The sequence below is a fragment of the Daphnia magna genome, linkage group LG1 (assembly GCF_020631705.1).
Source record: "Daphnia magna isolate NIES linkage group LG1, ASM2063170v1.1, whole genome shotgun sequence".
Classification (NCBI taxonomy): Eukaryota; Metazoa; Arthropoda; class Branchiopoda; order Diplostraca; family Daphniidae; genus Daphnia; species Daphnia magna.
Window position 1 is genome coordinate 2,276,407 of NC_059182.1, and position 21,198 is coordinate 2,297,604.

The following is a 21,198-nucleotide window of genomic DNA, read 5'->3' on the forward strand; positions in this document are numbered from 1 at the left end:
AGAATCAGGAAAGATCCAGAGTCTTGAATGTTCCAAGAATGAGCCATTTCAGTTGTTAGCTGTCGACAGAACAGTTCTCTTTCTACCTGTCGGTACTGGCTCTCACGATTCAGGTAGGGAGACAAAATTCTTGGATCTTGTCAAATTTTTGCATGACGTAACAATTTCTAAGTGATGCTTTTTTTGCGAACTAGTTTATTTACTACACAGTAATAGCTACATCATGATTACCCCCCTGGTTTCCTGGAATTCTCAGTACCTTTGTGTTGTTGTTTCTGAACGTTTCGTCTTAACCAATTAAATGTTTCTTAAATCTGTTGATCCAAAAGTCCAAGATCACCCACAATTATTTCTTCTCTTCACGTTGCAATTCCTTGTTCAAAGTGTCGAGCACTGAATTTGTTCCAGATTCACTTTCGTCCAAAACCCAACGATCTTTAGAATGAGCCTGAGTCATTCCGTCAATCATTTCAAACGCATAGTGTCCGCTTGGTATTCCTGAATGAAACGAAACGTTAGAGAATCGAGGTTTGGATCTTAAGAAAAATTAACACGGTACGTACCGTTCTCTTCGATAAACTTTTTATTGTCAAGGATATTGTTGGTGACGTCACTTTCGTACGATTCTCTAAACTTAAATGTCTTCCCTGGTGTTGCAAACAGATGAACGGAAATTCCTTTTTTAACGATGTAAGTGAAAAAGAGGCAGCCCAAGGAAAAAATGTCGATTGATTTATCCGCTCTAATTTTTTTCCTTTCCTCAACTGTAATGTTGTCGATCTCTAGTTGCAGGTACTCGGGAGCGTAATAAGCCCTGGTTCCTTTTGGGCCGCTGGTTGCAGACATAGACCCGTCTGGCGCTGTGGGTTTACAGCATCCGAAATCCGAAATTTTTAGAACAAACTTGTCGGAAATGAGCACGTTTTCTGGCTTAACATCTCGATGGACAACATCTTGAGCGTGGATGTAAGCCAGTCCTCTTGTCATTTGTCTCAAGGCTTCAACCTCCGGTGGCATTTGACTATCGAGCTGTTTATTGCTGAACTTTTTATCGCCGCAAATATAGTCACGAACAGTCCCCATACATCGTTCAAGTACCAGATATCTAACGAGTTATTATCGAAATTAACGAAATATTATCAAGTATTAGTATTGTTTAAAGTTAACGTTAAACTGTTTACTTGAAATTTTCGTCTTCTTTGGCATCAAACAGTTTTAGGACGTTAGGGTGATCCATTTTTCTCATTGCAGTCTCCTCTCTGACAAGTAATTCTTTGTCCGTCCTATGTATTTCAATTCTCTTGACGGCCTTACCTTGATCTGCTCCAAACACAATGGCAAACGTTCCACACCCGAGAACTTCACTATTGTCATAGTGGGGAGCTTGTTACGGCACATGTGTCGTCCAGGTGTGAGCAAAAATGAAAACAATCAAATCGTCGGTTATGTACATTTTACCCCAGTATTTCGTCACACTTCCATTTTTACAAATTAAATATACTCTTAGTTGTTTTAATGGCTTCAAAGGTGGTTTTTGTAGAACCACCAGGTAAAAGAAAACATTGACGGATTTGTTAGTTATGGCTGGAATGTTTTTAATTAAACTTAAAATGTGCCCTGAAGACTTTAAATATGGTGTTTGAAATGTTTACCTTTGGAATCAAGATGTTGCATTTTGGTTGTTGCACCTTCCTATTAACTTGGTTGAAATCTAAAACCCGAAATCCCCGCACAGTTAGAAGTAGTCTAGCTCACTGGCAATGATAAAGATATATCCGCTTACCTTCGTTCAATTACACACCATCGAACAACGAATAAATTATCTAATCTTGATCTAATATCGTAGGTTGTAATCGGCTTGAACGTTTTGACATTTAACCTTCTAAATTGTAAGCTAAACGAACGTTAGTGGAGGTGTTTGTGCACGAGAATGTTACTATAGCAATTATCTAATTGACCAGCCCGTGTAGCCAACATGAAATCATTTTGAAGCGTAAAGCAAACTGCGTTTGACATTGCAGCTATTTGATGTAATGGCATGCTTATCTACTCCCTTAACTATAAAAATGGTAGCTTGACTGCTGTTGTATTTAACTTGCAACGTGCATCTTCAACTGTTTCTAAGGTGAATTTTTAAGGAAATTAATTTGAAGTGCCTTTCATTCCTGCGAAAGTTTCAGCTTCTGACTTTCCAGAGTTTCCAAAACTCGGTCTAGTTTCCAACGGTCGGTTGCCATCATCTCCGTCATCCCGTCGATCATTGAAAATGCATAATGATCGTCTGAAAGACCTAGAACATGAAAGGAAACGCGAATAAAATCTGAATTCGGGTTTTATCTTAATCTCAAATCGCTTACCAGACTCGCCGTTTTTAAGAAACCTTTCCCCATTTCTGATGTTGTCAATGGTTTCGGCTTCGTTGGTCACCTTTTCTTTGGCGAAAGGATGACCGCCTTTTGTGATGTAACTGTGAAACAGACAACCTAAAGAAAAGATGTCTGTCGACACATTTGCTCGAATTTTTTCCTTCTCCTCTTGGCTTTTGTATTCCGAATCGTGGAATTCCGGAGAGTTATAGATCTTGGTGCCTTTGGCTCCGCTGGACATGGAAAAACTTCCGGAAGCTGTAACTGGTCGGCAGAATCCGAAATCCGATATTTTCAGAACGTAGGATTCAGAAATCATTACATTTGCCGGTTTGATATCTCGATGGACAAATTGTTGCGAGTGAATGTATTGCAATCCGCTTGCCATTTGAATCATCCCGTCGATTTCAGAAGGCATCGGGTCGGTATACTTTCCTTCGATGTAGTGCTTAACTGTTCCCCGGCATAGTTCCAATATAAAATACCTTTGAGAATATTAGCAATAGAATTGAGCAAATTGAATGCGAAACTGAGTTGCATACTTGAAATCGAGGTCTTTTTGAACCTCAATTAATTTGAGAACATAAGGATGTTCCAATTTTTTCATGGCTTCTTCTTCACGACTTTGACGGGCATCATTGACATCAATGCCCGCTCTTATTTGGATCCTCTTGACGGCAACTTTTTCATCTTTAAAAGTGCCCAAAAATACTGTGCCATATGTGCCTTGGCCCAATACTTTACCTCTGTCGAACTCTACAACCATGCTAGATATTATGCAAGAAACGACTAGTTAGAATGCTGAATTATCCGTAATGCTGCACACACTGGCAAATGGAACAGCCATTTTTACTTTAAAAGAATGTATTTTGATGCGATTACCTGTGTTTCAGTTAATGGAAGGATTCGAATGATATGAGAGCTGGACAGAAAGTAAACTAACAAATTTTGGGTCCGATTGTAAGGTGTATACAATCATGAACTGCATTTCTATCTATACCTTTTGCTCTTGCCCACTATCTTATCTCTGACGATGTGCTTCTTTTTTTTTTCTCATTTTCTTATTCTTATATCGTCGAGCTTTTTTTATTACTGCTGGAACCTTCGCTTCATCGCACAAAAACCATTAGTTTAGCGTGTAAATGTATATGCTTTTTACCCAATAATATTCTTGCATCTCAGACATTGACAGACTGCCCATTTGATGAAACAAGTGGATTGCTCTAATTTTTGTCGCTCCAGACATTGCAAGAGACGAGATTAAAATACCTAATGCAGATCGATAACTTCGTCATTTCATATAAGAACTCAACTTGGTACACTTAAAATGGGACACAGACAAAAGCTAATATTCCCATTTTCCTTTAATCGAAAGTGTAAATTTAATTGCGTTAACTAGTATACGTTATTCAGTTTAAGTATGATGTTGTGTTGTTGCACGTGCCATCCTACCTTTTCAAAAAATCCTTTTCCTATCCTCCACGGTTACCTGTGTCCTTGCATAGCACCTGCAGCTGTGAAATTCTAGAGTCGTGGAACGAAAGACTCGAAAAAGAAAGTTTAGTCATTTCGAATAAGTCGATTAGGTAACCCATCCCTAGGTAAGACTTACCTTACCCACACCTTTTGTTACGTGTCCACTTCCACATCTGAGTTTTGATTTTGTCGTTCAGATGTGTTTTTTATGTAGTTACCTTGATGTGCTCGACGTGGCTGGATGTTCTCGATTGTTTGAACTGCCCTACCAACAGGCTGTGCATCAACATTTGATGACGAAACGATCTTAGTTGTTTGAATACAGTTAGCATTGAAAGGATCGTCTTGTTGGGGCATTGCAATCTGACAATTGTTTTCCTGATTTATTCGTAAATGTATTGCGTTTTCTACCCTCTTTCATCCGCTAGTGGCTGGAGGTCTTTCACCGTATGCAAATTTCTGCAGGTACAAAAGGGTTTAACATTTCAATGAAGAGTGGTTCTTTATTTTGAGATATATTTGTGCATGTCTATGGTTAAATCGAAAATGTGAAATGGACATTTTGGTCAGTACTAGTATATAGAATAAATGTATAATGATACCTTGCATTTCTTTAGTTTCAAGAGTTTTAAAAGTAAAGAGTCAATGCTTATTTGTGAGTTAAATTGGGTTTCCTTGCGGGTGTGAATAATGTCTTTACTGCAAGAAATTCATGTCATTCATCCTGGGTTAAGTGTTCTTTGATGTAGTAGGAAATGCAGTGTCACTTTCATAAGTATTCTAATAATGAAGGCACAGGATCCTTGTATTTGTAAACGATCTTACGCAGATCGGGCGTTTTTTTTCCAACTGTGTACGTGTTGAGGTAAGTGTTCACGTCATGTTCCCGCGATATTCAGTACTTTATAGTGAATTTATTGTTCTTTATTGTTCTTTATCAGCTTTACATGAAGCCTGGCTCGACGGCGTAGAGTTCAGTGAGGAAATCTGGTCTGGGTTTTGAAATGCACCCACACGCCTTATACAGTTACATAAAGTGTAATTGCAACACCTTCTTAGAATTTGATCCTTATCAAGTAGATTCTTCATAGTTTTTATTCAAATATTTGTTTTATGTACGTAGACCAACTAACTTTTGGTAGATGGCGAGTTTGTCAAGGTAGGCGTCGTTTTCTTGTTAAAAAAAAAGATGAATGCAAAGCTAAGTTAAGTTTATTTTAAAATTTCCCAATTGTTTTATTTTTCTATATACGATCATGCTGAAATTGTGTCTGGCGTGTGGTTGCCGCCCCAGGTATGTCTAGGTAAGCCGCTTTATTTTTGTGTCAGAAGCCAGTTCTCGAGTGGCTTATAGGCCAGCAATTTTTCACGATTGATAGCCAAACAATACATGCCCGAGCAGCATTTCAGTCATGACTGACATAGTTACGCGCTCGTCTTGTCTTTGACCAAGCGAGGTGTTAACATTTCAATCACACGTTCTAATTTCCAACGATCTTCTGGAACCGCTTGGGTCATTCCGTCAATGATTTCAAATGCGTAGTGATCACGTGACATGGCTGTAAAAATAAACAATTTTGCTTTTCAAATATTCTTGCTTCTCGAATCGATTTTAGTTTACTCACCAAGATGCAGATATTTTTTGCCGTAGACGATGTTGCTAGTAATGGTGTAATTGACTGGCGATCCCGGTTTTGCGAACGGATGGTCGCCCATTTTGATGTAACAGAAAGATAAGCAGCCCAGGGAAAAGATGTCAATCGCGTTATCGTTATTGATTTGTTCTTTTTCTTCTTTAGTTTTGCTTTCTAGTTGCAGGTATTCAGGTGCGCAGTACATCCGATTGCCTCTCGGAATGCTCATCGAAAAACTGTTGGTCTTGCGGAACGGTTTGCAGAAACCGAAATCGGCAATTTTGAGGACGCCCGTTTGACTGATCAAGACGTTTTCTGGCTTGATGTTGCGATGAACGAATCCCAAGGAATGAATGTAGGACAATCCGCTAGCCATTTGATGTAACGCGTTAGGGTCGGGGGGCATGTCTCCCACGTAACGTCTACGTATGTAATCGTGTAGTGTGGCTTCGCAAAGCTCCAGAACAAGAAATCTAATTTGAAACAAGGTTAAACGCTAAATAGTGAGAAAATCAATTGCTTAACGAAATGTTGAAATTACTTGAAATCTTCGTTTTCTTCGATGTGCACAATTTTTAGGACATTTTCGTGACTCATTGATTTCAGTATGTTTTCTTCGCGGCTTTTAATTTCGTCTTCTAAATCGTGCAGTTGAATTCGTTTCACAGCGACGGGTACTTCATTCAGGGTTCCACCAAAGACGCAAGCAAATGCTCCTCTACCCAAAATGTTTTCCCTTGAAAACCTCATGGTGGATTCTAGTTTGTACGAATATTGTTATAGTGGTGATTAATGTTAAATAAAGCTTTTTTGTTTAAAATTTACCTGGGCTTTCATAAAATTCCATTTTTGCGGTGAATGTTGGAAGATACTGCGTCAAATGTGCGAGCACTGGAGAAAGAGTCAGCCCAACCGTCGCATTCGATATTTGAAAGATATCTTATCTTATATTCTTATCTGTTATCCGTTGTTGACTTGTTTCAATTTCAAGTTTTTCAATACGTATTTTAAAATATGTTGAATTTTAACGGAATGTTGGGAAATATTATTTCTTCGTATGTGGAGCCAATCATTTATACTGAATTTCCTGCATTACATTCGCTTTTGTTTAATTTTCACAATGTTGTGCTACATACTTATTTGGTAATGCACGTATGTCATTTACACCAGACATATGTTTACTGAGTTTTAGGAAATTTCCTGGTTGCTGTTATCTCCCGGTACTTTACACCTTCCCCAACGGCGTTATGACGGGCGTTGCGTCTGTCATTTGTTACGCCACTTTTAAGTGAACACTTCCAGGACTGATGAACAACTGCACTGAAGTAAAAGTGTATTTTGCAGTTGTTTTTGTACCCAACCAATAATTTGTAGTTAATCATCATTAGCAATTAATAATAATGGAAGAATTGCAGGACATTTTCCATTTGACTGCCGGTTTCTGGCAATTTCCTGAACTGGTTTGGATTAACGATTTGATTTGCTTAATTGCACTAATTCACCGATTGGGGAGATTTGGCTGTCGTGAGAATGGAGAAAGCAGCATCTTTGGCTGCAACAAGAGTTGAGTAGAGGGCTGGAACAGCAGTGAATGCAGGGAAATTAATTGTGGGTTGTTTGAGTTATGTGGAATTTAAGTTGTACTTTGGAGATGGTCTACATTTATCTGAATCGCTAGATAATTAAAGTATATAGTGGAAAGAAAAATAACTCAAGAAATATGTCGTAATCCATCTGTTAACAATTTTGTGTTAAACGAGGTTTTAACTGTAGTTCAACCGCGTCAAGGCTCCAGCGTGTGACAGGGTTAGAAGCAATCATCCCCCCGACAATGGACCGGAAAAGCGGGTCGGTAATCACTGTGAATTAAAATAAGATTCGTTAACTATCATAGCTCATAAAATAATCAAACTTCCTATACCTTCGAGCTTGCATTTTCCTTTCAGAACGTTCGCCGGAATGAAGAAGGATCCTCTTGGATCGGCAAACGGATGTTTACCTTTGGTTAGGTAGCCGTAAAAGACGCATCCTAGGGCGAAGACGTCGGACGAAACGTTGCTCCTCTGATGGGCTAATATACCGAAACTAGCTTGTTCTTCGGCTAGTCTAAGAAGCTCGGGCGAAAAGTAATTTTGCGTGCCTTTAACGCCGCTTTTCAATGAGTAGCTGCCGCTGGCCGTCGTTGGCTTCGAAAAGCCAAAATCGGAAATTTTGAGAACAGACGATTTGTGGATTAAGACGTTGTCTTCTTTGATGTCTCGATGCACTTGGCCCATCGCGTGAATGTAAGACAATCCACTGGCCATTTGATGTAAGGAATCGGCTTCAGATGGCGGCATAGGACCGGTGTAAGTTCCTTTATTGTAATCTCCAATTGTGGCTTCGCAAAACTCTAGATAAAAATACCTTGACCATAATATTATTGTCTGTTTTAAGAGTTCATTGAATTGACTTAGACTTACTTGAAATTCTCATCAATTTCAACGTGAAGGAGTTTGAGAACGTTGGGATGGTCCAACTTTTTCATGTTTTCTTCCTCTCTTCGTTGTCCGCCGCTGGATGAGTCGACAGCCGCATCGTTTAAAACGAGGAATTCCGTCTTGTCGATCCGCTTGATGGCCACTTTCTCTCCGTTCCATGATCCTTCGTAAACAATACCGAAGGCTCCTTTACCCAATAATTTCGGACTACTTGCGATGGACGTTTCGTCACCGGCTGTAACGGACATTGTTGCAGTAGCAATAACAAAGTGCACCTCTTTCTCTGCTCAAAACGTTAAGCTAACGGGGTTTGGTTTGAGCGTTTGGTAGCTGATACATCGCAGATAAAGGTGAGTTTATTCTTTTTCTTTTCGTCACACGATTGAATGCATACAAAATGGGTCTTATCTTATCGTGTCAAGATGTGTGGAAATCTTGTGTTGGGTAGCTTATATCCTAGGCTTATTCGGTTTGAAAATTGTGCTTTTAGTATAAGAAAATGTTGCCGTGGTAAATCGTCTAATCGGACATGATGTACAAATAATATGGAGGTCATTTTGGTATTGCACCTATACTTTTTGGTGCGATAATCTGTTTTAAACTGTTGTGTATTTTGTTTGCAATATGCATTTTAAACTGTTTCTACGGTGAATTTTGAAGGAAATTAATTTGAAGTGCCTTTCATTCCTGCGAAAGTTTCAGCTTTTCTGACTTTCCAGAGTTTCCAAAACTTGGATCAGTTTCCAACGATTGGCTGCATCAACCTCCGTCATGCCGTCAATCATTGAAAATGCAAAATGATCCTTTGATAGACCTAAAAGGTACACAAATAAGTAACATATATGAATGAAAGTTTACGTGTAATCTGAAGTTGCTCACCAGAGTCGTCCAGGAACTTTTTGCCTTTGTAAATGTTGGCGACGGTTACAAATTCGACGGGATTCTTTCCGCCAGCGAAAGGATGACCGCCCTTTGTGATGTAACTGTGGAACAGACAGCCTAAAGAAAAGATGTCTGTCGACACATTTGCTCGAATTTTTGCTCTTTCCTCTTCGTTTTTCTCGTCTATGCGAAGGAATTCCGGAGAGTTATAGATCTTGGTGCCTTTGGGTCCGCTAGACATTGAAAAACTTCCGGATCCTGTAACTGGCCGGCAGAATCCGAAATCCGATATTTTCAGAACGTGGGATTTAGAAATCAATACATTTGCCGGTTTGATGTCTGGATCTGCTACCGTCTGCCAGTACAGACGTGTTATTCAGTAGCTCTCGTTTTTTTTTTTTTTTTGTGTGTCCTTGGTGGTCTATTTCCAGTCGTTTTTGGCTTTACTTTTCACCCTCGAGTTGAATAAGTTTAAGTCTACAGACTGTGTAGTGTCACCATTGTGTTTTTAGTTTTTTCGGAATTGTGTTTAAGTGTCTCTCATCCCGGATTACATTTGCCCTACTTCTTTTCTCGTCTCACTCGCCATTTTTTTTTCTTTTCTTTTGTCCCTCTTTGTGTGTTCTTTTCGCGGGCCTTACAAGGCTCCCCTCCCTAGCCCCCTGGTCTAACTTTTTGCTTTGCGCGGGCTTTGCGCGATCACCTCTCTCTTATTGATTGTTTTGATTTGTGCTAACTGCATCCTTTCTTTTTTTTTTTTTTTTCTTTTTTTTCGTTTCTTTTTTTTCTTTATTTGCATGTTTTGAGGCCCTATCGGATCAAAACACAGTTTGTGTATATCGAGCAGTGGGAACTGTTTTCCTATCGCGGATATTTCAGCAGTGCATACCAGCTCATTTGTAAGTTGCGGAGTTCTTTTTCAAGTTTTTTAAATACAGGAAGTGAGTGGTATAGATTCCACCCCGTCCGGTCTGGTTATAAGCAACAACCGAAAAGGCTTGGTCCCGTTTTGGCTCATAGAGTTTATATCCCTGGCGATTCTCTTGTCCTCCTGAGCGAGTGGCACGACTAGTGCCCAATCCGTCCTCGTGTCGTGGGCTTCTGTTGAAGTGCCGGAAACCTTTTGGTGGAGACCTTGGGGGGTTTTGGACGCTGGTCACTCTACTCATGCTCTGTGTGAGGGGGGGAGGGAACTGGGGGTAGTCATAGCCTCCTTCTGACGTCGTGTCCGTCCTTGCATTCCTCCCAGTGTCGAAGAGGAGCTCCTGCATTTCTATCTTCACTTCTCTTCTTGGTTGTGTATACGTCGTCTACTACGGTCAATCGGTCACGTATTGCCCCGGAACCCCTCTCACCTGCTCTTCTCTTCTGTTAGGCTTGTTGTGTTTGTTGTTTGCTCTACCTGGCTTACTAGTATAAGCCAAAGGCAGAGATGCCGGATAGCTCGGACGGTGACTCCGTCCGCGATTCTGTCAGCAATCTGAGCCAGTCGATTAGCCAGACAATCAATTGCCACAATGAGGAGTGCAAGATCATGTTTGTCCCCATTAACAAAAGGTTCAAGTATTGCCCAAACTGTAGAGATAGAACAAAAGTAACTCCCAAGTCAAGTGGCGTCAAACGTGCTGCCAATGTAATTTCCCCTCTGTCTTGTAATAATCGTCCGAAACACTCTAAGGGAGATGAGTTGGCGTTTGCTTTCAACGAGACTTTCGGTCTTGACATAGAGGACTTCATGGTCATGGAGAGAGACAATCAAATTGAGGTGTTTAAAACTCTTATTTGCAATCTCCGTGAAAATGATTCCAAAGTTAATGAGTGTATGTCCCGGCTTAGAGATAAGATTAGTGACTTAGAGAGCGAGTTGTCCATTGCCAGGAACTCTCATCCATTGTTACCCGATATGGAAAAGAACTCGTGCGTGTCAAACTTGCTCTCGCCGATAAAGACATTAAACTTTTGAACTCACTGGGGGTGGATCAAGCCGAGTCCCAATTCACGTCCCATCGCCCTCTGCTCAGTTAAATAACGTCAATCAGTCCTCGTCAATTGCGTCTGGCCCGTTGGCTCCGCCTCCGATTAGAAAACCTTCTGCTAGCATACCGGTAAAACCATTTTTGATTGCTAGAGTCAGGGACACGATCTCCGTTAAATCGATCACGGAAAGTTCTGTGGATAGCTTGCTCGGTCTAGAGGAGGATAAAGGGGGACCTGTCGTACAACAGTTGATCCGACACAGCGGAAACTCAGTAAAGCTAATCTTTAGGGACGAAGCTAACCGTGACAAAGCCCGAGATCTCCTGGACTGTCCGGAAGCAGAAAAGGTATTTCAGAATGTACATGCCCCGGTGAAATGTTACCCGGCCATTCTAAGGCTGAACGGTGTGTCCGGGCTCAGTATGATTAGAGAAGATGGATCAATCAGCAGCGCCGACTTATTTAATGCTAGAACCAAGCAAAGTTGCAATCTCATAAACAAGCTAAATTCCGAGAATCCATTACTGAAAGGTAAAATTGCTAATGTCAGAATCCTTTTCAATCGCGCCGAGTTCTCGTTAGTCAGAGTAAGCTTACTCTGCAAAAATACCCGTGATCGTTATCTGGAACAGGGACGCTTAAAATTAGACAATTTGTCACATGCCGTAATTGAAGTAGACTACAATAAAGAGGTCAGATTCTGCAATCGATGCCAAGGCTATGGGCACTTAACCAGGTTTTGTACCAATCCAGTTACATGTGGTAAATGCAGCCAAGCGCATGCCACGCAGTCTTGCAATGTCTCCCACCCCAGCCTGAAATGCGCTTCTTGTTCCCTGAATCATGCAGCTGGTTCTTATGTGTGTGCGGCTCATAAAAATGCGGTTGCGAACTTCGTAAAATACAACTCATCAAACCAACTATGAGCGTCTCCAATTCCTCTTTACGTCTCCAGACTCAACCAACATTCAAGTGTCTTCAAATAAACCTCCGGCATTCTAAGCTGGCCACTGCCTCCCTCTCCCAGGTTATCCTAGAGAACAGTGTCGATGTCATTTTGATTCAAGAGCCTTATGCGCTCTTCACACCCACACCCACTCTGTCTGATATTCCCCAGGGTTACGTAGCGTTCCACGCTCTTGACTCCGACCATGCTTATGGTGCGGCCATATTGGTTAAGCTTTCTTTGGCTACTTCTTGTCGAGCAGTATCAAGATGTGAGAGTAATCACATTGCAGTGGTTGACCTGCAGTCGTCTAAAGGCTCTGTCCGCTTCATCTCGGTCTATCTCCGTCCATCTATCCCTGATTTCATGGCTGCTCTGCAAATTGAATTGACCCCTTTGATTACCCCACTCACAGTGTTGTCTGCCGACTCCAACACCAAGAACAGACTCTGGAACTCTCCGGCAACTGATCAGAAAGGCGTTGCGTTCGAGTTATTCTTGTCTGAAGCTAGTTTAAGATTGGCCAATTGCAGCTTAGCGGAGCTGAATTTCGTTCCAGGTGGCACTACGTTCATGGACATAACGGCCATAGGTGGCAATATTGGTCTGTCTCGTTGGTTTTTTCCATCCATTCCTCGTTCTCCGACCACCCATTCATATATTTTGAGATCGGTCGCCCCTCTGTCACCCGAGTAGATCTGTTGGCAGTCGGTCTCCGAGAATCCCTCACATTTCTTGTATCAACACGGCGGAATTGCGCCTAAAAGTGGCAGCTACAATTGGTAGAATAGTGATACCGTTAGTAGCATCGGAGCAGCAGATAGATTCCTTAGTGACCGAATTGACTGACGTCGTTTTTGTGGCAGCGTGCGAATCAAGGACCAACCAACGCTCGCGTCAGTCGCGGGGTATGCTTTGGTGGAACCAGGAGCTATGCGCTCTGAGACATAGGGCCAGACAGGCCTTCAAAGGCTGGTCTGCCTTGAGAACAGAGGAAAACAGGGCCATTTTTTCAGCCTCTAAGGCTATTTATCAGAGAGAGTTGCGACGCGCCAAGAGAGCTTCTTGGAATCTCTTATGCAAAGCAAACCTCGACAGTAACGATCTTCATTCTGCTCTAAAAGTATTATCGGGTAAAACTCAGGGCATTAGTCTCCCGAGCGCGCTAGTTGTAAATGGCTCGACGGTGAGCGATGCGAACTTGATTCTAAAGCAGTGTGCCTTGCACTTCTTTCCTAAAGAGCCCTTGTCCTTCCATCTCACCTACTGGTGGAGTCCTTTGTTGACGATGTAGTTTCAGTCCCTCCGTATTTGAAGGCCCTCCTGTCACTGTGGAGGAACTGGACGCCGCATTGGATTCAATCAACTACAAAGCGGCCCCGGATCCGATGGTCTGTCGGCTGCTATTATCAAGGAATGTTTCCTGTCTTAAAGGCTCATTTACTCTTTATTGTAAGAGAATGCGTTCGTCTTCAGTTCTTTCCCAGGCCTGGAAAACTTCTAAAGTCCTCATAATTGGTAAGCCAAACAAACCATCGTACGATGCGCTAGGCAGTTTTCGCCCCATTAGTCTAGTGAACAATCTTGCTAAGGTGCTCGAAAAGATAATTCTGAATAGGCTTCAATGGCATTCATCGTCAGCCAATTGGCTTAGTCCCAACCAGCATGGTTTTACTTCTGGAAGGTCAACAGAATCGGCTGGTCATGCACTCGTAACGTTTTGTGAGGCAGGTATGCTCAGCAAGCGTACCACTGCTTCCGCCTTTTTAGATATTAAAAGCGCTTTTGACGCTGCCTGGCACCCTGCAATTCTAGCGGCTCTTGCCCGGCGCAAGTGTCCGACTTACCTGGTCAAACTTGTGTCTTCCTTCCTATCAAACAGACTGGCTCTTCTCTCCCATAACGGGTCATCAGCCAGCGTTAATATTAATTTAGGCTGCCCTCGGGGTGGAGTTTTATCTCCCTTCTGTGGTCCGTCCTTATTGACGACGTCTTGAGGCTAAACTTTGATTTTCCGTTCGCCATAGTAGGCTTTGCAGATGACCTCACCTTAGCCACATCGCACAAAGATCCAGCTATAGCGACTCACAACCTCCAACTTATGTGTAATCAAGTCCTCAACTGGTGCGTACAAAACAAAATGTCATTGAGTGCTCCAAAATCGGTGTTCATGTTAATATCTAAAAATCTTTTGATTGGTCTGATCTTCATCTCTCTATTAACGAAACACGTATAGGCCCCTCCTCTCCACGGTTTCTTGGTTTGACTCTCGATGCACGTTTAAGTGGTCGCTACATGTAGCAAGGAAAATTGCGGCCGCAAAAAGGCTTTTTTCATTAAGGTCATACCTAAGGGCAACATGGGGATACGATGACAGGCGGCTCCGATACCTATACCTCTCTGCAGTCGAACCCATTCTTCTGTATGGGTGCTCCTATGGGCCCTTTTCTGGCCACAAAAAGGAGTGAAATGTGTACGCTCATTCCAAGAGTGTTTGCAATAGCCAGAACCAAATCTTTTAAAACTACCTCTACTGATGCCCTGTTGGTCCTTGCCAATGTGGACCCAATTGATTTTACTGTGATGAAAACTGCGTACCTCCGTCTTTCGACTAGTAATTATGCGAACTTCTCGTGCTACACTAAAAATGGCTGGGCAAATACTTTCCAGACGTCTTATCACTGCCGACGCCGGGGGCGTAGTCTTTCTCCTCTCCTCCTAGATGGCCACCTTGGGTTTGTCTTCCCAAGCCAATTCAGCTCAATCAGGGATGTTCTCTCCTTCCAGCCTCAGCCCAGGTTGCTCGCATCTTTGTTCAACAGCCCGATCTGCCGGCATTCCTCGGTTTGCTATTATCTCTGCTAATCACAAGAATGTTGTTGACCTTGACTCTGGTGCTCTCCTGTCTCCACAAGTGATATTATGACAAACCTATTCGCTATGCATCGGGCCCTTGTGCTCGCTGCTCGAGCGCTACAGTCACATGATCATGTGGAAATCATCTCTCCTTCCACTAAACTGCTTAGTTTTCTTATTCTAGGCAAACTAGTCTCTAGCCTTCAGCTAAACTGTCTGGATTCCATGGTCCCAATTCGCCACAATACATCGTTTTACGTAGCTCAGGACCTCTCGTCAACGTACGGTCTTTGCCTGACTCGGGCGATCTGTGAATCCTCAGATATACGACACCCCGTTATTGAGTTGCATCAGCCGAAAGAGGTAGCTAGAGCGGTAGCGTCCATGCTCATCAAGTCGCTTCATGAACGGAGTGGGCTTCCGGGTTAAACGCTACGACGACCAGGTCATTCTTTCCTACCGTGCAGTCGGCCTCAATGCTTTCTCGCCGCTGAACTGCCAGCTCTCTCAGATCCTGTCGGTCACCCGCACTCAACCTCACCAATACCGCTTTAAATTTCGTTCTTCTCCCGCCTGCTCCTGTGGTGAGCCCCATGAGTCATGGCACTTTCTATTTTATTGCATTTTGTTCAGCCAACCTAGGATCAGCTTCTCTGCAGCGTGTAGTGATTGCGAGCTAACCTGGCCCCCTCACTCGACATCATACCTACGCACCGGACCGTTTGGACAGCAATGGTGCGATACATCTCTGCGACCAAAGACTCGGAAGACTTAACACACCCACAATTATTTGTATTTCTGTTGAATGTATAACACCTTGATAACAAATCGTCTTGTACGCCGTGTCAGCAGGAGCTGGGAGATCGACCGCACCATGTAATGACGGATGAGACTCTTCCCAGCTTCGGCTGTCTGAGGCCAAAGACCATTTATTGCTTTTCGATCTTTCCCTTTTCCCTACTCTGCATCTGTTTCCTGCTATCAGACCGGGTTGGTTTCGACCTCGCCCTGTGCGACGGATGAGATTCCTCCTGTTTCTGCTTATAGTATACTTATTTGCTTATTATGGTTGGTATCGCCGTGTCAGCAAGGACTGGGTAATCGACCGCACAATGTTTAGTGACGGATGAGATTAGTACCAGTTTTGGCTGTCGTGAGGCCTGTAACATATTTTATGTTTGAGAGTTTTTGCCTCCGCGTTCATTCGGGCTGGGCAGATCCGTATGTTTTCAAACTAGCTTCGTGCGACAGATGAGAACATTCTGGTTTCTGACTCATTCAGTGTGTAGCTATACCCATTCACCTATGCGTCACGACATGTTGTATCCGCATTCGCGAAAATTGTCGATTTAAGTCACTGCGTCTACCACCTGAACTCCTATTCACTCCATTCATCTTCATCTGTAATTTTATCCAAGATCGACCTCGCTGTAAATACAAAATGGCATTACTCCCGGTGGGAGCTGCGCCTTTTAATTAAAAAAAAAAAAAAATGTCTCGATGGACGAATTGCTGCGAGTGAATGTATTGCAATCCGCTAGCCATTTGAATCATCCCGTCGATTTCGGAAGGCATCGGGCCGGTGTAGTTTCCTTTGATGTAATCGCGAACTGTTCCCAGGCACAGTTCCAATATCAAAAACCTTGGAATTATTAGCAATAGAATTGAGTAATTTCAAGATGAAACTGGGGATGGATATCTTTTTGACTTGTATACTTGAAATCTGGATCTTCTTGAACCTCAATTAATTTGAGGACATTTGGGTGATTGAATTGTTTCATGGATTCTTCTTCACGGCTTTCACGGGCTTTGTCCACATCTTGTTCCGTTCTTTTTTGTATTCTTTTAACGGCAACTTGTTCTCCAGCAAAAGTGCCCAAGAACACTTGGGCAGATATGCCCTCGCCCAATGAATTATTCCTGTCGTAATCCACAATCATGCTAGACGTTTTGCAAAAAAGGACCAGTCAACATTTTGATTATCAACCAATCATGCTACTCATCTGTAGAGCAGCTCTAATTATTTAAAAACTTTACGCTATTACCTTTATTTCGGTTAAACTGACGTCGAATGGAAGGATGCAAGTTACACGAGTTTTGCAGGGCGTGTCAGGTAGAACTAATTTTTTTTTTTTGTGGTCCGATTCTAATGTTTGTACATATTTCAAATTGCATATCTTTACGTGATAGTTCTTCTAGCTATCTTATCTCTATCGCCGAGCCTTATTTTAAAATATGTTGCAAGAAAACCACAAGTTTTAAATTATGTTGCAAGAAAACCACAAATTTCCAATTTTCGACATTCTCGTTCTTGGGATTGGTAATGTGTCGAAAACGATTGTAATGCATTTGAACTGGCTTTAATTATAACTTTTGCTTCACCAAACTAAGCAGTTACTTAATGATTGCAATCAAGTGCCAAGTTTATGGTCGCTGAATTGTACAGCTCGACATGAATTTCAGTCATGTTCACAGAAAGATCTAAGAACATCGTTACATTTTGCTTGAAAATAATAGTAAGTTCTATTGTAAAATTGCCCTCATGCATTATGGCAAGTATAGCAAAATCACTACGCATCTGCGTTACGATGAAACACAACGTCCACCATCGACGGGCAGCGTCACTCCCGTCAGAAACGAGGCGTGTTCTTCGGACGCCAAAAAAGCGATGGATTTCGCTACTTCTTCCGGTGTTCCAGCACGACCTAATGGGTGAGTCGATTTGGCACGTTCGAAAGTAAAATCCTGAAGCTCCTTGGATAATCCAGCGTTGGAAAAGATTTCAGTATTGCCAATAATGCCTGGACAAACGGCATTAACTCGAATCCCTTTAGATGCCAGTTCTGAAGCAGCACAGCGAGTCAGCTGGGCAATTGCAGCCTTGCTCATGCAATAGGCCATCATGTCTGTACACTAATAATTAAAAAAGAATTATTAAACAAGACATTTTGGTTTGTATCGATTGACGTACTGCTCGTATTCCAGCGACGCTGGACACGTTGATGATATTTCCTTTGGTTTCCGACAGGTAAGGGATGACTAATTTGTTCATTAAAACAACAACGCGACAATTAATGTTCATTACTTTATCAAAGTCTTCCATTTTCATGTTTTCAAGTCGACTGGCACTGACTATTCCTGCATTGGCTACTAAAACGTCAATTCTCTTGAAGGTTTCGATAGTTTTCGCTATTAAAAAATGGCAGTTTTCTTCTACAGTTAAATCTCCAGTCATTGTCACGATCTAACGGACAAAATAAACTTAATTTCCCATTTGTGTGTGCTTTTTAAAATTGCACAAAACTTACGTCATCTGATGTCAATTGAGGGTTGGCTGTAAGGCAACGAGATTTCGTTTCAGCTAAACCTGCCTCGTCAGCTGGAATATTCAAGGCATAAAGAGACAAACGGTAGCCCAGAGTGGCAAATTGGACAGCCGTGGCCGCCCCGATTCCGCAACTTGAACCTGGAACACGTGAAAAATCAACGCAATAAGTCAAGTGATTTCGAGAGAATCGGTATAAATTACCGGTGATAAGAGCAACTTTCCGAACATTTTCTGGATCTTGGGCCATTGCAATAATCAATGTTGTTATTGTCGATCATGAAAGCGACTGGCTATATTGAACCAGCATCATTTTGCGATGCGCGATGAAGTGCATCAAAAGAGCTTTGGACCTCTTTTATTGATAACGTCTTGTTATCAATTGCTCTCTACGCACTTTAAGGCAACATTGAACCGCATCGTCGCACGTAACCCAAGTAAAAAGATTCTAATATTTATCTTAAATCTTTATATATATGTGAACGGCTATTTTTTGCTGCATTTGTGCTGACTAATGTAGATAACATCTTGCAATGGTTATCTACCAACCGAAAAAAATGTATTTGATGTGAATTATATGGGCTACAACCTTTTTTCCGCATTCCACTAATGAGATGAATGACGTCTGTTAAACAAAGATGAAGGAGCGTTTGCAAAACAGCTCGTTTTCTTACTCCCCCTCTCGATATCTATCTCTTCCTCAAGTGAGTAATTTTTAAGCAATTTTGTGAACTAGGTTTGATAAAATTCGACTACGTTCAACACAGAAATTGCGTCTAAATGGCAATACACCGTGGCATCATTTCTAATCAACGTCTACGACGACAAAGAAGTTCGCGAAAAAACTGAATGAGACTCAGGGCATAGCCAGCAATGAGAAACATAAAAGGTAGATAGAACTGTTCCAATTTGATTCGATTGCTCGATCTCTTAATGGACATTCCTTTGTTATTGTAGGTGAGCTCGCATTGCCTGGGGTACTTGTCTTGACGGACGGACCAATATTCACGTAATCCAGCGGCATGGAACCATAAAGACCTTGATGTATACGTAAAGTTAATTTGTTTTTATTATCTATTATTTTAATCAAAGAAAAAAATGTACTCTCTTTCAATTTCCTCCTTGTATGGACTTGTTTTCGGGATGGCAAGGAACATGTTAGCCCACGTCGTTTTCTCCTTGGCCAAAGTTAAAAGACATTTGCCTCTCTCAGAAGAATGTTTCTGCATGTTACCTCTACCACCGCTGGACGTCTGTCGTCACATAATCGACACGTTGTGTTACTTGCTTCAAATCTAAATTTAAAGATGCTTACCATAATGGCAACGTAATTGTCGTTTTTTACAACTTGCAAAGCCTGGTCACTGGTGTTGAATTTCCTGCAATCAGGACACTGTTTCATTCTCGCTGCAATCGTTTTCATGTATTCATTAGTCGACATCTATAGGAGAAAGTGCTCACTAATCCTTGCGAATCTAAATAATCCTTTAATCAAATAGTCGTAGACATTTTTTCTACCAACTTGTATGTCAATCTCTTGAATGGAGCCGATTAGGACGTTTGCTTTGTACGTAGTAGAAGTAGCCAAATCTTTAAAGGAGTTGATGTCTGGTTTCTGATAAGTCACCGACATGTAAGACGTTAAAGTGCAGTTATAAGTGTTGACGAAGACGAAAACTGCTAGACACCATGTTGCGACGAGGATTTTTTGAGACCTTTGGCTAGTTGGAATGCGATTCCCTTTTTTTTTACAAAGCAAACAAATAGAAAGCGATTTAGTTTCTTAATTATTTTTGAAAATTTTATTTTCATTTTCACAGATGAACATCAATTACTCGTTCAGTTCAATTTCTATTGTTTTATGTACGTTTCCGTCATTAAACTAATCCAACCTTGGGAAAAGAAGGTGCTGAACAAGTACCACGCAAAAGTGGCAATGCTCGTCTCGGAATTCTGTTCACGCGTGACGTGCAACCGTTTGCCTATGGAGGTCAACACGATGAAAAATACGGCAACGACGACAGCAGAAACTAAAAATCCGATCCACACCTAAACGCACATCGAAATAAATCAATAAAAACCACTTAAAATGGGAATTTAAATTACCTCTTTGGAAAATAAGTCGAGCGTACTGGTAAAAGAAACGTAAGGGAGAGGATATCTGACCAGGATGCTTGTCCAGTCTCCTCCAATCCTTCCACGAAAATCAAGAGCTTCATATCGCTGTAGAGAAATAGCTACTGGCGCTAAACCAATGTCAGCTTCCTGATGAAGAACAAACAAATGAAACCAACTTAAGTATATGTAACTCTCTATTTGAACGTTGCATACTTGTCTTTGCAATGCTCCGATTATTCCATTCCATGTGCCATTGACCTTAACTCCATTGGTGTTCTCTGCCGCGGGGAATATGTTATACCTGACATTATCAACAGACTTGACACATGTTTTTTTGCAAAGTTCAACGTTGCGAAAAAAATTACTTGAAATTTAGTTTTTGAGACAGGAACAACAGGTGGTGGTACAACATACCGGAATAGCCAACAACGTGACCAGAGGAATTTCTTAATACTTCAATCGGTGGAGGGAACTATTGAAAAATACGTTAGCCATCAATTCAAATAAAAAACCATCTCATGTAATTGATTAATTTCCACATAATATGTCCTCATTTGAACTTACATGACCTGTGACAATTTGCAGATGTTTTCCTTTTAAGCCGTTATGTTGTTTATGTAAACCGTTATCATCGGCAACTTTGCAGCTTGTTGTTACTAACAACTCCAACAGCAGAAAATACAATTTAGACATAACTGCCCACTTTCCTTATCTTCTGCTAAGCGTGAACGGACATCAGGTAGTCATTACTCCAATTAGCGGCTCACCTGCTGTTTATATAGCCAGGCTGTTGCTGTAAAACCAACTATGCTATTCACTGGCTTGCGTTAGTTTGCAAGATGCTGAAATGTTTGTTGCCCATGGTAACACATCCGAGAATCAGTACCAACAATACGAGATTCAGTTGTCTTAATGTTCTATCGCTCATCTTCTGTAAATGCTTTCGGCTCTTTTAGACAGATTGACATATCTGTCAGTCATGATTCATCAAAACCGGTCTATTTATGCAAGTTTAGCGTAGTCTCTGATTGTATTCTATTCGGTACTGTCCAATTTTAGGATTGGATATGCTTTGAAATTCGAGAAAACCATAGCATAGAGATAGCCCATAATAAATGAGATTTTAAACTGCTTTGAA

General features: G+C 41.6%; 5 protein-coding genes, 3 long non-coding RNA genes and 1 pseudogene across 10 annotated transcripts; 4 read left to right on the forward strand and 5 right to left on the reverse strand.

Annotated features, from left to right (window-relative positions):
* Window positions 1-2: 2 nt before the first annotated feature.
* Window positions 3-1,649, forward strand: LOC116936443. Of its 2 annotated transcripts, none has more exons than XR_004401725.2 (4): window positions 3-113; window positions 195-528; window positions 595-690; window positions 787-1,649. It is a non-coding gene; the product is annotated as an uncharacterized LOC116936443 (long non-coding RNA). The 2 variants fall into 2 exon arrangements; XR_004401726.2 differs by having other exon boundaries at window positions 6-113; window positions 385-528.
* Window positions 176-1,813, reverse strand: LOC116936426 (serine/threonine-protein kinase/endoribonuclease IRE1). 2 transcript variants are annotated; one of them, XM_032943575.2, is made up of 5 exons: window positions 1,653-1,813; window positions 1,182-1,383; window positions 564-1,105; window positions 364-498; window positions 176-308 (listed from the first exon to the last, which is right to left on the reverse strand). In XM_032943575.2, exons 1-5 carry the CDS (start codon window positions 1,672-1,674, stop codon window positions 298-300), a joined length of 912 nt encoding a protein of 303 aa, XP_032799466.2. In that variant the 5' UTR covers window positions 1,675-1,813; the 3' UTR covers window positions 176-297. The 2 variants fall into 2 exon arrangements, with proteins under 2 accessions (XP_032799466.2, XP_032799465.2); XM_032943574.2 differs by having other exon boundaries at window positions 176-498.
* Window positions 1,814-2,067: 254 nt separating this feature from the next.
* On the reverse strand, window positions 2,068-3,389 carry LOC116936430 (serine/threonine-protein kinase/endoribonuclease IRE1). Its single transcript, XM_032943579.2, has 4 exons — window positions 3,249-3,389; window positions 2,909-3,133; window positions 2,358-2,851; window positions 2,068-2,290 (listed from the first exon to the last, which is right to left on the reverse strand). The coding sequence occupies exons 2-4, from the start codon at window positions 3,130-3,132 to the stop codon at window positions 2,160-2,162; spliced, it is 849 nt and encodes a 282-aa protein (XP_032799470.2). The 5' UTR covers window position 3,133; window positions 3,249-3,389; the 3' UTR covers window positions 2,068-2,159.
* A 931-nt stretch (window positions 3,390-4,320) lies between these two features.
* On the forward strand, window positions 4,321-6,300 carry LOC123474782. The gene is made up of 2 exons (XR_006649849.1): window positions 4,321-4,707; window positions 4,784-6,300. It is a non-coding gene; the product is annotated as an uncharacterized LOC123474782 (long non-coding RNA).
* A 492-nt stretch (window positions 6,301-6,792) lies between these two features.
* LOC123474773 (serine/threonine-protein kinase/endoribonuclease IRE2-like) lies at window positions 6,793-8,405 on the reverse strand. The gene is made up of 3 exons (XM_045177384.1): window positions 7,939-8,405; window positions 7,398-7,882; window positions 6,793-7,335 (listed from the first exon to the last, which is right to left on the reverse strand). Exons 1-3 carry the CDS (start codon window positions 8,202-8,204, stop codon window positions 7,214-7,216), a joined length of 873 nt encoding a protein of 290 aa, XP_045033319.1. The 5' UTR covers window positions 8,205-8,405; the 3' UTR covers window positions 6,793-7,213.
* Window positions 8,406-8,546: 141 nt separating this feature from the next.
* On the reverse strand, window positions 8,547-16,557 carry LOC123474775 (serine/threonine-protein kinase/endoribonuclease IRE1-like). The gene is made up of 4 exons (XM_045177395.1): window positions 16,334-16,557; window positions 16,112-16,259; window positions 8,836-9,175; window positions 8,547-8,770 (listed from the first exon to the last, which is right to left on the reverse strand). Exons 1-4 carry the CDS (start codon window positions 16,555-16,557, stop codon window positions 8,655-8,657), a joined length of 828 nt encoding a protein of 275 aa, XP_045033330.1. The 3' UTR covers window positions 8,547-8,654.
* On the forward strand, window positions 10,133-14,878 carry LOC123474749 (annotated as a pseudogene).
* Window positions 16,558-17,192: 635 nt separating the features above from the next.
* Window positions 17,193-19,348, forward strand: LOC116936442. The gene is made up of 3 exons (XR_006649847.1): window positions 17,193-17,329; window positions 17,397-18,831; window positions 18,900-19,348. It is a non-coding gene; the product is annotated as an uncharacterized LOC116936442 (long non-coding RNA).
* On the reverse strand, window positions 18,464-20,854 carry LOC116936415 (glutamate receptor ionotropic, delta-2). Its single transcript, XM_032943565.2, has 9 exons — window positions 20,625-20,854; window positions 20,426-20,532; window positions 20,274-20,361; window positions 20,049-20,207; window positions 19,835-19,991; window positions 19,465-19,682; window positions 19,258-19,383; window positions 19,047-19,195; window positions 18,464-18,980 (listed from the first exon to the last, which is right to left on the reverse strand). Exons 1-9 carry the CDS (start codon window positions 20,751-20,753, stop codon window positions 18,752-18,754), a joined length of 1,362 nt encoding a protein of 453 aa, XP_032799456.2. The 5' UTR covers window positions 20,754-20,854; the 3' UTR covers window positions 18,464-18,751.
* Between the last annotated feature and the right edge of the window lie 344 nt (window positions 20,855-21,198).

What these genes read in the sequence shown, in the direction of transcription:
- LOC116936415 (XM_032943565.2), bottom strand. Translation starts at nt 20,753, where the DNA reads ATGTCTAAATTGTATTTTCTGCTGTTGGAGTTGTTAGTAACAACAAGC. An exon ending in TGCAAATTGTCACAGGTCAT is followed by an intron (nt 20,533 to 20,624) that starts GTAAGTTCAAAT and finishes ATTTTTCAATAG; the next exon opens with TTCCCTCCACCGATTGAAGT. An exon ending in ACAATTACGTTGCCATTATG is followed by an intron (nt 19,196 to 19,257) that starts GTAAGCATCTTT and finishes ATGTGACGACAG; the next exon opens with ACGTCCAGCGGTGGTAGAGG.
- LOC116936430 (XM_032943579.2), bottom strand. Translation starts at nt 3,132, where the DNA reads ATGGTTGTAGAGTTCGACAGAGGTAAAGTATTGGGCCAAGGCACATAT. An exon ending in CAAAAAGACCTCGATTTCAA is followed by an intron (nt 2,852 to 2,908) that starts GTATGCAACTCA and finishes ATATTCTCAAAG; the next exon opens with GTATTTTATATTGGAACTAT. An exon ending in TCTTAAAAACGGCGAGTCTG is followed by an intron (nt 2,291 to 2,357) that starts GTAAGCGATTTG and finishes TTCATGTTCTAG; the next exon opens with GTCTTTCAGACGATCATTAT.
- LOC123474775 (XM_045177395.1), bottom strand. Translation starts at nt 16,557, where the DNA reads ATGATTGTGGATTACGACAGGAATAATTCATTGGGCGAGGGCATATCT. An exon ending in CAAGAAGATCCAGATTTCAA is followed by an intron (nt 16,260 to 16,333) that starts GTATACAAGTCA and finishes AATAATTCCAAG; the next exon opens with GTTTTTGATATTGGAACTGT. An exon ending in AGCAATTCGTCCATCGAGAC is followed by an intron (nt 9,176 to 16,111) that starts ATTTTTTTTTTT and finishes GCAGATCCAGAC; the next exon opens with ATCAAACCGGCAAATGTATT.
- LOC116936426 (XM_032943574.2), bottom strand. Translation starts at nt 1,674, where the DNA reads ATGCAACATCTTGATTCCAAAG. An exon ending in AAAGAAGACGAAAATTTCAA is followed by an intron (nt 1,106 to 1,181) that starts GTAAACAGTTTA and finishes ATAACTCGTTAG; the next exon opens with ATATCTGGTACTTGAACGAT. An exon ending in AAAGTTTATCGAAGAGAACG is followed by an intron (nt 499 to 563) that starts GTACGTACCGTG and finishes CGTTTCATTCAG; the next exon opens with GAATACCAAGCGGACACTAT.
- LOC123474773 (XM_045177384.1), bottom strand. Translation starts at nt 8,204, where the DNA reads ATGTCCGTTACAGCCGGTGACGAAACGTCCATCGCAAGTAGTCCGAAA. An exon ending in GAAATTGATGAGAATTTCAA is followed by an intron (nt 7,883 to 7,938) that starts GTAAGTCTAAGT and finishes ATTATGGTCAAG; the next exon opens with GTATTTTTATCTAGAGTTTT. An exon ending in AGGAAAATGCAAGCTCGAAG is followed by an intron (nt 7,336 to 7,397) that starts GTATAGGAAGTT and finishes TTTAATTCACAG; the next exon opens with TGATTACCGACCCGCTTTTC.